The sequence below is a fragment of the Xiphophorus maculatus genome, chromosome 6 (genome assembly GCF_002775205.1).
Source record: "Xiphophorus maculatus strain JP 163 A chromosome 6, X_maculatus-5.0-male, whole genome shotgun sequence".
Classification (NCBI taxonomy): domain Eukaryota; kingdom Metazoa; phylum Chordata; class Actinopteri; order Cyprinodontiformes; family Poeciliidae; genus Xiphophorus; species Xiphophorus maculatus.
Window position 1 is genome coordinate 14,988,834 of NC_036448.1, and position 12,481 is coordinate 15,001,314.

Below are 12,481 nucleotides of genomic sequence, written 5' to 3' on the forward strand. Positions count from 1 at the left end.
ATTGTTTGTTTGTACTGGACTAAGATCATATGTTGTTCTGAAGCTCAATGTGGCTCCATAGAAGTTTTTTTTAATAACTTTGGCCAGAAATGATACAGGATACAGGAGATTAGAGTTCTTAAAAATTAAGAACTTTTAACATGCTAGCCTTATCATTCTATGACACAACACAAACAAAGTGGGAGGACATATGAGGTTAATTAACTTACCAGCCACTGACTAAATGCACCTATGTGGCCTGTGTCATTTCTTAAAATGACTGCAAACACATCAAGACTTGAGAGACAGAAGCTCCCAATTAAGAGGTAGTGATTGCCAAAAGGTGACTGGGGTTCATAAATGACTTTTCCTGTAAGCCCAGTAAACCCACGAATATCTCAAAGGACACAATGTATTTTTTAGCTGTTATTTCTAGAAATACAAACACTCACCTTGTTACATGAAACATAACAGTTTTTATTTTGGCCAGTCCTTGCTGTTGCTAAAAATGGTAATTATGAAGCAAAATGGAGCAATCCAGATTACTCCATTTGTTTATCTCACACATATCTGAACCAGAAAAAAGTTCCGTGCTGTTCCGTTCAGGATGAACTGTGACATTCCTTTTACCCAAATAGGCAACCTTGCCATTACTGCCACCTTCTGAAAACACACAAATGGAACCTGTTTCTATGTTTGACAGGTCACTGTGATGCAATATTTGAAGCACAGAAAAAGTGCAGCGAGAGGCGATTGTGTTGTTCCTCCCAGGAAAAGTCTCCTGGGTCAGTCTGCAGTTCCTGTAAAAACTGCACCATAACTGTCAAAATAGGAAGGAATGGTCATTATGAATTTCCTTTTGTTGTCATTGCAATATTACGATAATAAAGTATTTCATCATTTCATTTGTTGTTTGGACACACTTTCTCATTGAATTCAATGAGAAGGTGTGTCCAAACTTTTGGTCTGTACTGTATATGTTACTGAATACAGTCCAAACCTCACAAGCACAATTACTTCTTTAGACTACCCATTGTTAAATATGGGTAGTTTATATTTAACAGATATGAACTACCCATATTGTTCATCTATTTGGTGAACGATCACTAAATAGGTGATCATTCAAGTACAACAGTTACATTAAGTTCATCCCAATCACAGCAGTTTAAGATGTGCAAAAATCTTCAATAAGAGTTTAACTCCATCTTGATAAATAATGATTCTTGTCTTGTTTTTCTTCGATGATAAACGATACAATCTACTTCCAAATTTCTTCAACTATATGCTGTCAATACACAAAATTGGCCTCATCAACGCAACTAGTATCATCTTCACGAAGGCTTAAAGTCTGCCAATACTGTTACAACCTAATTCTAGTACATTTCTTACCCTAACAAAAATACAACAATCATTTTGTGAATTATCCATTTCTGTAAATTTTTTTTGAGGACCCACAAAATCTTGGGTGCCTAGGCTGCTGCCCTTATAGGCACTTTTCCAAAGTGCAGCCCTGTTTGTGAATGCCCAAAGTGTATGAACGGGGTGATGCTTGTTGTGGGTCTCTGTTACAACTCAAGGCTAATGAGATGCTCTTCACAAACCGCAGCATGTTTCAATAAATCCACGTTGATTTACTATTCCTTTGACTGATTATACGAATGTAAATATTCAGCGGGAAAATATATAGTCTGGCTGACAGAGTGTCTTTTGCGAGCACCGCCATGCCGCCACTGCTGGGTCAGAGCTCCATTGCCACTCACAATTATTTATTAGGCAACATATTCACTCTCTATCCATCACCGCATTGCCACCCGGCCCGGTCACATCTCTTAATGTTTATTACAGTGTCCCACCTTCCACCAGGAGAATGATTGACGCTTTCGGAGAGGACCGAGGTGGGACTTGCGCGCTCCTTCCTCTCCAATCGTGGCTCGAAGGGGGCGGAGGCTCTTCATCCCATACTCTGATTATGAGTCAGTTACCAGACATAAGCGAAACAATAACAGTTGGTGGGCCACTTTGCGCTCAGATCCTTCGCCGGCAAGTTGATACTTTCAGCGCATCGAGCTCCCGATTATTTGCAGCCTATAGCGGAGGAGCACAACGCGCTCCACTTTTAATCAGATTAGGAACCTTTAATGTTCAATCCTGGTTTTCCTTCGTCCCTAACGTAGCGGTGCAGGAGTGGCCAAAGCCAAATGCAGCGATTCAGATCAGATTTCACCTAAACCAGCTGGGAGAGGGACCGACAGAGAGGGAGAGAGAGAAAGAGAGCCGAGAAGAGAAGAGCAGAGAAGAGAAGAGAGAGGGTTTGTCAGTCTCCCTCCTCCCAAATCCAGAAAAGCTTACCAAGGAAAAAAGGAGGAGTGTCTGGGCTCAGATAGACGCGAGGAATCCAGAGGAATTTCCCGAGGATTTTTTCTCTTCATTTCCCCCCCTCCTCTTCACATCAAATTAAAAACAACAACAACAAGAAAAAAAAAAAAAAAGTTGGAGGGGAGGCAGCGGGGACCGTGGTCAGGGATGGACGAGCAGCCGCGGCTGATGCACTCCCACGGGGTAGGCATGGCCGGACACCCCGGCCTGGCGCAGCATATGCAGGATGGCACGGCGGGGACGGACGGAGACGGAAGAAAGCAGGACATCGGAGACATATTACAGCAAATAATGACCATCACAGACCAAAGCTTAGACGAAGCGCAGGCAAGGTGAGGCAACTAAAAACACTCGTGTTATTTATGGGAAAAGATGGAAATATCAGAGGAAGGGGGGAGATAGTACTCGCTTGTAACAGAACTGCCTGTAAATGAAACCAATAACGCCCACTGAAGTGCCGAGACTGAGCCGAAAGCGGCAAACAAAACCTTAAAAACTTGGAAGATTTCATAATTTGACAACTTTTGTGTGATCATTTCCTATCAGAATGTATTAATTAGCGCCTGATTATTGCGGATTAAGAAAATCAGACCAGTTTTATCTATGAGGGGACTTGGCAGCTCAGTTACTCAGAGTCTTTTGGCTTAATTGTTACAAAGGAGCTTACATTGTAATCCTGTGCCATAATAACAGGATGCAGATCCTCTTCTGTGGTTTACACCCAGCACTAAAAATAAAGACGGAAAATTAAAGAAATAAAACATGTAAATGTTTAAGAGGTGGGTTGTAACTGGATAGATTTTGCCCTATTAGTGTGTTATAAAAATATCTACATTTTCAATATTTAGCACAGCTAGTTCGAAAATTAGTTTTATTTAGATGCACCAATGAGCTTTTCTTGGCCTGTGCCGATTTCTTGTTTTGGTCGAGATGTAACCTGCCGATTCTTCAATCTCAATTCGCAGTTGTGTGACGCTGATATTTATTTTATTTTTTAATTCTACTGACCATAAAAGAGAATAAAATGGTACCTCTTTGTTAATGGTGCTAGTATAAATGCAAAATAGAGTAAAAAAATATTACAAGACAATAATGGTGAATAAACTGGCCAGATTTTACTTGCAAGAATTTGACCTGCCAATCATCAATCAGAGCCAGTGAAGGGAAATTGGTTGCCTCTCATCTCTGGAGGATTTAATTGTGCGTATTTTACACTGCTTCAGTATTTTTGTTCTTGTTGTTTAAATGTTCTGATGAAAAACAATACATTATTTAAATTTGACCTGAAAATACCAACACAATGAAGGGAAAACTGGCTGATTCCAGATGGTGAATATTTTGCCATGCTCCTATATTTTTTTAAAATTATTGGTCAGCAGTTAGAGCCCATGAAGGGAAAATTGACCAATGTTGGTCTCTAGATAACTCTGTGCACATTTTACCTTACTCCTGCAGTTTAAAAAAATAAAACAGCTCAAAAGTGAGATTTTGATTTGATTTGCTGATCACAGATTAAAGTCAGTGAAGGAAAAATTGGCTGAATCAAAATCTCTGACTGAATAATTGGTGCATAATTTTACCCTGCTCTCATGTTTTATTTCTAATGACCGCATTAGAAATAAAATAATAATAATAATAATAATAGATGTCTATGTTTGTTTGCTTGAGTATTGACCTGGTTATTGATGTGCTGTCTTCTTTTTAGGAAACACGCACTCAATTGCCATCGAATGAAACCTGCTCTGTTCAATGTCTTGTGTGAAATAAAGGAGAAAACAGGTAAGGACGCACATAGATGAGAAGCTTTTTGGCTGTAACAGCACCATCTTTGTGTCTCACCATCACTTTCTATTTTTTTAAATAATTGGATTCAGCTGTATAAATACCACGTCCTGTTTTTACCTACAACGCATCACAAAACATATGTGAAAAAGCAGAGAAAACCGGCTGCTGTTGGACGGCAGTGTTATCATTTTAGCCTTCCTCACCCCTCTCTGTGGGGCTTGATTTTGTTATGTTAAGTGAACAGTTTTTCACGCAGAGGTATTTTCTGTTTATGTTCACGACAAGGGTCAAAGCCACTAAAAGGAATGCGTGAATTATCACTAATTTAACAGCAGATTAAAAAAGGAGAGCGGCTCCTGTGATGAAAGGCTGCGAGTTGTCTCGGAGGGACGTGGCACCGTGGCGCTTTTCAAGAGAGGAAATAAAACAAAATATCCAATATAAGCTTATCTGAGAGCACAACTTTGAGGCTGTCTGCGAGGTTATTGAGAGGGAGTCACTTTGTCGACTGGCTTGTCGCGTCGCAGCCGTGCGAGATGGCTGAGAATAAACACAGGGGCCGAGCCGCATGGAGGCAATACTGTTTTCATTAATATAACATGAACTTCTCTGCGCTGACATTTCATCTGTATGAGTCAGGGTTTGGCACAGGTTTCTCTAAAAACAAGAGGGGAAACATGTAGACACTTGAGATTTTCATCAGATTTACAAAGAGCGCAGGCCCCTGCGGAGGAAGCTACAGTGCAGGCTGGGGGCCCTCGCTCCTAAATTGCAAGGCTCGGAAAAGTGAAAGAGTAATGCCTGGCTCTTTGTAAACTGTCTGGCGTCTCCCTGGGTTCAACCAGAGTTCGTTTCCAAAAAGAAGAACAAAGTGACTTGGACCTTTTCCTGGCTTTTCCCCCTTTGCCTCTCCCCTCTTCCCACCGTTCTTGGCAACCAAGCTTCTGACAGGAGAGAAGCTCTCCTCAGACTGCAAATTGTCCTCCCCTACGTTTAGTACCAAGTTTGGAAATGAACATGTTTCAAAAGAGCTTTTATTTTTTTTCTCTTATTGCTTTGCTCTTTTTTTCTGTTTTACTCAACGAACATTCACCTAACCTAAACATCACAAATCTCTCGATGTCTTCTCCAGCTTCATGAAGAAAAGCATTTAGAATCTATGAATAACGTAAACACCCCCACTCACGCAAACACACACACACACACACACACACGCACACACACCCACACACACACACGCACACTTCCAGAGACACCTAAAAAAAAATTCCCCCTGTCTGAAATTGAAGAGCTGAGCTGCGGCTCATCTTCGCCTATAGGAGGGTTTGTGCAGACGAAACTGAAAATCCTTTCACTGCAGTGACAGAGAAAATGACTCAAACCTTCACCATGGCATTTACAGCCAAATGTGCTGAGTGCAGTGTATGCGAGTGGAGTACAGCCTGTAATTTGTCAAGACTTTTTTATATTCTTTATAAAGAGTCAGCTTCTCCTTGCTTTTTACATTGTTGCAGTCATAGTGTCTCCAAGAAGAGATGACGAGCACGGCGGCTCCAATTCAACCTTTTACCAAAGAGAGGAAGAGTTTCTCCGCATTAGCGATCATTTACTGCATGTTTGAGCCATGTGCGCCTCTTTCTTGCTCTGTGTCGGCAGTGTGAGCGTTGACAGCAGCAATATGGGTCACTGCCGCAGTGAGGTGTCCATTGGCAGGCAGCTGACAAACAAGGCGGGAGTGCATGCCAATAGTGGACAGAGGAAGCCTTAACTGATGACCCCGCGCCACCTCGCTCCCCTTTTGATTTGTGCCGGGGTCGCTGCAGTGTCACTGCGTTGGAGTATTTAGCAAGCTTAAACAAGCTCAGGTTCACACGCCTGGCTTATAGGAAACCAACAGCGAAGGTTTGTGTTACCTCACTTAGAGACGGTCTTTTGGCAGCTAAGGTCGTGTTTCACAGAAACATCTTCCTCCCGCCCTCCCGAGCCCTCTGCCTTTTTTAATCTTAAACTATCGACATTGTAAGCAAAGTTACTAAGAGCACTCGGGTTTGTTTTCCTGCGCTCTGCTTCATATCCTGTGACTAGGGCTGGAAAGCGTCTTTGTTTGCTTGGAACCATTACGGCGAGGGAAGCTGGCACGTACAGGTTGACTAAGTAAGAGAAGCCAGACACCAAGTCGGTGTTTCTGGGTGTCAGATTTCAGGCCGGCTCACTCCCCACCACCACCGCCAGTTTCTCTCTATCTGCGGGCCTGGGACTGTTTCATTTCGTCAGGCCTCTCTGTGTCAGCGGCCTCACGTTACATCCATGCAGACTCGGGTCAGATGGAGAGCTCCTGCATGACTAATGTGATCAGACGGATAATGCATTACACCGCTTGAACTTATCAAAGCTAGAGACCTGCTGAATCAGTCTGTCCTGCTAACAGCAGTCCTACCGAGAGTCTGCAACGCTAATTAGGCAAAACATTTTAGATATTCACAGCAATCAGAGCTCTTTAAGGCTTCTTAAAGGAATGGGAATGCAATTGAAAATATTACACTTTTCGGCATGAAGCAAACAAGAGCTGTTATTATTTAACAGCATGGCGCTGGCATGGGCTGCTTACAGGTCAGAGGAGAAAAGGGTTTTTAAAAAGTTACAGTTTCAGTATAGTAAAAAGAAAAAGAAATGGCCATGCTGTTCCTCTAAATATTCAAAATAGTTCTAATGACCCGATGTGCAACAGACAAGATTTAAACATTTCTGATACACCTGCCAGGCAAAAGATCCCGTATTTTTTATTAATTTGACAGTCATATGACATAATTATATATTTAGTACTATATTTGTGGATGGAAATAACACATTTTAATCTGTAGTGTCATTAAGCATTCATGTAGGACAGACTGTGCACTTGCAAGACGCTTTCTCATAGACAAAGTTCAAGTTTGCTTTCATGCAAGAAAAACGGCTGTGATTGTGGAATAATCATAATTTCTAACTGGAAATATTATACACACTACTACATGCCATCACCTCTGTCTAGCACTGAGATAATTAAACATAGACAGAATATTTCAGTGGAAGGTGAGGAATACAGTTTAATTCGTAAGCCCAGCGTCTGTGCTTTTTCTTATGCTTGTCAACGTCGGCTAAAGATGATGCCTTCATGTTGCTGAAAAACAACAAGAAGCTTCTCTAACTTCCACTTCCAGAAAAGATCGCAAAACTTTTAGCATATATGGCTAGAAGATATTTGAGGATTTCATTTTGTAATTATTTTTATGCATTTCAACACAACAGTGCTCGTTAGCCAAATTACAAAGAGAGTGTGTAAGTGATGGGAGAGATGCAGTAGACTAATGCCCTCCTCCCCCACTTGCTGCTGCACACTGCTGATCAGCTGAATGAAATGAGGCTTCTACATGTTTAGTTCACTTACAATGAAGACATATCCACCCTTTCAGTTTTATGGAAATATTTTCAGTAGCGAAAAACTGTCCTGGTCACACTATTAAACTACAGTTGACAAACTACGAGTAACATTTCTGTTAAGCGGGTGACTGCTGGTAAATACCATGTGATCATACATTTGTTTTTAAGGTTGTCCTTAACAGCCATGTCAAGTTTTCTGGGAACCTTTTTAAATAATTAGACATAATCCTGAGAGTTGCTTGGAAAGTTTGGCTTAAACGGAAAAAGAAAGAACAAAAACAAGAAACCTTTGCTTAGAAATGACTGAATTTAGATTTAAACAAGCATTTACTAATTTATGACTTGTCTGACTATTAAATAAGCAATTTATACGGTGACTCCCTCAACAGGCCTGATGTAAACCTGCAGGTGCATCGCGATAATGTCAAATGGCTATTTCCAGCATTTCCTTTAATATCAACACTAAACGATGATGGAGGTACTCGTTGAGCTCCTGTGCAGCAGTGGATAAACTGGTCACTATGGCTCCCAGTGCTGCTGTTTTTCAGTATTTAATTGACACGGCTGTCCATGATGAGTTCAGGGGTTAGTGTTGCCTCTCTTTGTTACTCTCCTCTCATATCCAGTGACAGATGGAGGCATTAGTCTCCAATGTGGCGCTGTCCTGAAACTAATGGCTATGTCCTTGGTTTCCCCGTGCTAGCTGGGAGACTGTATATCTGTCCCTGGCTTGGAAGTGCAGAAGCAGCAGTTTATCCCCCACTACCCCCAGCCCCTTCATGTTTTAGTTTCCACGGAAATAAGACCGAGCAGGACTTTGTCTGCTCTCTCATAAATAACCTCAAAATAAATAACTTCAAAATGAGAGTGAAGGTTTTTTTTTTTTCTTTTCTATCTGAGAAAAGCAGGCTGTGATTTGTGAGCTTATATGAACCTCTTACCAGAAATGTTCATCCAAGTGAGGGATAATACCCATGTGATATATTTTTATGGAGGATGTGCAGATTGTAGCTTTAAAAGTAAGCTACAGGATATAAAAATAATCTGCTGTACTTTTTTTAATGTCTCATTTTATATTTGTACTTCATTACCCGTGCAGTTCAGGAAAACCTGCAAGTATTTCAGCCGCTCTCCTGTCCTCCAGCATAAACTCACTTGCAATTAGGACAGCTAATATATTATGCAAATGTTGACTGGTTTAATTGAGACATGTTAATCATGTTTTAAGAGGCTAATTACAGCCCTGTATATCTGAGGTGGGAGTAGTAATTAGCCGTGATAACAGATCTGGCTGTAGAATGGTCATATGCAGTGTTGCGATGTATAACTACAGAGTACCTGTGTGCTCATTTACAAACACCTGAACATTTCTTTTTATTATTATTTTTTATATTGCTATGTTTAGCAAATGTCTAAACAATGCCTTATTGCTGGGCTTTGTTTTATTACTGCGTATTGTGTTCACAAGAATGAGATGAGGTGAGACATTAACAATATTTTTTAGGAAAAATAAAGTCAGGATTCTGTGACATTGCTTAGCTTTTTATCACGATATGTTGCGATATTAATTGCGATGGTGATAAAAGTGACAATAAAAGGTATTTTAAAAAATTCATTTGTCTGTTTGGCTGTTAAGCTGTCACTATATGCAGTCAAAGCCTCAAGCGAACAATTACTGCTATAAAAATACAATGTGCCCATTATTAAAAAGGGTACATCACGACAACAGTTGCATTCATTAGTGTAAGTTGGGTGCTAAACAGTTCACATTATTTGCATTCAGTCATCTTTTGAAACATGAAGACATTTATTGTTGATGTTATTTAACTGTGTGGACTATTTTTCCACTGTTGGTTTCAATTCTAACCATGGTTTTGATCATAATAATTATTTTTCATAATTATACAATTGCCTTTCTCTACTAAGAAGCAGAGAAAGGTTTTCATACACCTTTATAAAGAACCTGTGTAGAACAATGTTATCTTTGTAAGTTTAATTGTATACAGTTAAAGTTTGGTCAATTTAAATATTTTAGATTTTGGACTAGATGTGATGCAAAGTTTCTGAGTATATCCAAAACAGCTGCCACCCTAACCTTCGTTACAGACTAACATTTAGCCAGACGCAGTATTCTCACAGTGCTTATATTATGTTCATTTCATCAACAGGTCAAACAAAGATCTGCTTCTATTCTTCCTTCAAAATAAAGTCCTGAAATATAATGTTGATATCCTTGAAATAAATAGTTACAAAATGCATCTGTTTAAATATGCCCCCAATTTTTTATATTTATATTTTGACTGTATTTGTCTTTCTGGTCATCTGATCCAGCAGTGTTGATTGTTCTGACCATTGGGCTCTTATCCTGCACACAACCCTGTTCTTAGTTTTCTGGCATCTGATCATATTTGGATCCATTACACTAAGAATGCCCTCCCACTTATCGAAAATAAAATCGCTTTAGAGAGAAAATTTGCTCCATGGCTGGAGTGGAGTTTCTTTTTTATCGGATGTTTATCTCTGGAGCAGCTTTTAGTGTCTACACAACAGCTCCGGTGACATTATTGCCAATTCAATTGCCTCAGTTATTGTTTTTTTTTCGTTATTGGTGCTGTTTGGATTTGATTGGATTTTGCACAGACTTGTGGAATTGCGCCTCACAGTTTGACCAGTCAAAGCATACATTCTCATGTTGTTGGAGTTGAAACCTCTGCTGTCGGTCTGGGTCAGTGTGAGGTTGCAATTTTATAATGACCTTGACCAAATTTGCAGCTTTATTTCTACTGGCCTTAAAATAACGTATCATATATATTGACTATTACAGTTACAGTGTTGTCTGTAATATTCCTTTATTGTTATTTTTTGTTATTTATTTCCACAATTTACAGCAATGTAAATATGCAGAAATTAGAAAAGTAGGTAAATTTCATCCCCAGTCCTTCTCAATATATTGTCTTAAAAATATAGAATATTTGCAATTTTTTTGTAGTTTTAATTAAAAGTGCTTATTGCCATTCTGCTCTTTATTGAACTACACTACAATTATTGTGATCTTGTATTAACTAGTTAATTAGTGAAGCTATCTGCTCAGGTAGAGCATCAGTCAGCTGCTTAAGTGACAAGTTACTTGTAGCTCGCCTATAAGTGTTTTAAAACACAGTTTTCTCATTTGGAGTTATAGGTGGCACTCTTTTGGTTTCCATCCAATAACTGTGTATTTTATAGACAGATATTTGCCTGTTTTGTAAGTAAAGGATAACCATAGTAACCTAATTTCAGCCAGCTGAACAGTAGAGTGCAGCAAGAAGCAAGGGAGGGCCTCTGCAGCATTACTGAACGAGCCATGCAGCAGGAAAAACTCCTGTGGTTTCTCTGGCATCTTATTAAAAAGACTTTAAACTGTAGGAACCTAATCATGTATAATTATAGCAGCTTTCAAACCACAACCTTTTAATTTTTGTTATACCTCTCAAAGCATCCCAACTATAGTTTTAAAATTTATCACTTTAACATGAGTGTTCCGGGTTGGTCTGTTAGTTTTCATAACATTATTAACTTGAAATATTCCTCTGTCTCATAAGCAAGGAGAAAATGCTGTAATCATCCAGTGCACAGCAACAGGTAGGGGAGGGGCAGCGTGGCATGGTCTGTATAGCCAGAGAAAACCCTGATCACTCATGTACTATTTATGGTATTTCACACAAAAAAAATTACTTTAGGTATAGTGTGATGAATATGAAACAATATTTTTTCTAATAACTTGGTACGCCTTGATAATAAAAAATGTCTAATATTTAGGTTATTATTTATTGAAAAATGTATAATTAAAATTGTGTGGTTACCCGTAATCAGACAAAAAAATAATTGCATATGCATTCATGAATGCTTGTGTAATTTGATGTAGGTGGGCTGCCTGGCTCGTCGCCACTAAGATGTAAGTGGCATGTTGGCAGCACGCTGGGGTTGTACAAAAGACCTCTCCCCCCCACCCTCCACTTCCACTCCCCGACTTCGATGAACAGTCAAACATAAGACGGCGAGCACTCTTCCCTGGCTGACTTAGTAAAAATGACACAAATTAATACATGCTGCTTAAACAGGAGCAAGATTAATGGTTGCCTTTCGCAGCGGCTTAGATCCTCTGTCAGTCGCTGCTCGCTGCCCAGATGGAATCAACACCAATCAATGAGGCTGCCGACTCTCACTGGATATCTGCTCACGATGTTGAGGGGTACGCGGAGATGCACACATTTACATATGCTTTGAACACACAGTTACTTATGCCACGCAAAATAAAAATGATAAAAAAAGAAAAAAGAATCACAAACTTCCTCCTGGTATTTCTTCCTCTCCCTTCAGGTTTCCTCTGTATAAACCGCACTGCATATCGTGTATTACATCCCATATAGTCGGATGTTCAATCAGGTGCCACAGAGTCAGATGGGAAAGAGCAGCAAGGCTGATGGCTCAGTCGTGATTGGATGTTTCAATTACTGATAGTAATGCCACGGTGTAGTGAGTCATGCAGTGCAGATAGCACCATTTATTTTAATCAGGACAGGGGAGAGATGGGTGTGGATATGTCTCCCTCATTTCAGAGGGAGTTTCACATTTAGATGCAAGGGAGTGCATTCCCCTCTTCTCCAAACACACACACACTCTCTCTCACGCACACCCACACACACTTTTTCTTAGATGCATGCACAGTCACACACATACACACGCTCAGGTGGATTGAGAACGGAGGATAGGTTGCCTTGGGTAACGCGTAGCGACAAGGTACTCTCTCGGCGAGCTATTCTAATTTATGTTAATAAACCTTGCAGTTGCTGTGAGAGACAAAGGGGCCAGAGATGAGCCTCAGTAACCTCGGTACTTTCACTGGAAGTAAAAACACAGGCAAGAACAAAAAAAAAAAAAAAAA

At 40.0% G+C, this 12,481-nt stretch overlaps 1 protein-coding gene across 2 annotated transcripts in view; it reads left to right on the plus strand.

Moving 5' to 3' along the window:
- The first annotated feature begins 1,955 nt into the window (after positions 1-1,955).
- The window catches only part of LOC102222068 (pre-B-cell leukemia transcription factor 1), a 65,037-nt gene continuing 54,511 nt past the window's right edge, over positions 1,956-12,481 (plus strand). For both annotated transcript variants that reach the window (XM_023335879.1, XM_023335880.1), the window contains exons 1-2: positions 1,956-2,687; positions 4,061-4,134. In XM_023335879.1, the coding sequence (XP_023191647.1) occupies positions 2,503-2,687; positions 4,061-4,134 (259 nt within the window). In that variant the 5' untranslated portion in view covers positions 1,956-2,502. The remainder of the gene's footprint in view (positions 2,688-4,060; positions 4,135-12,481) is intronic.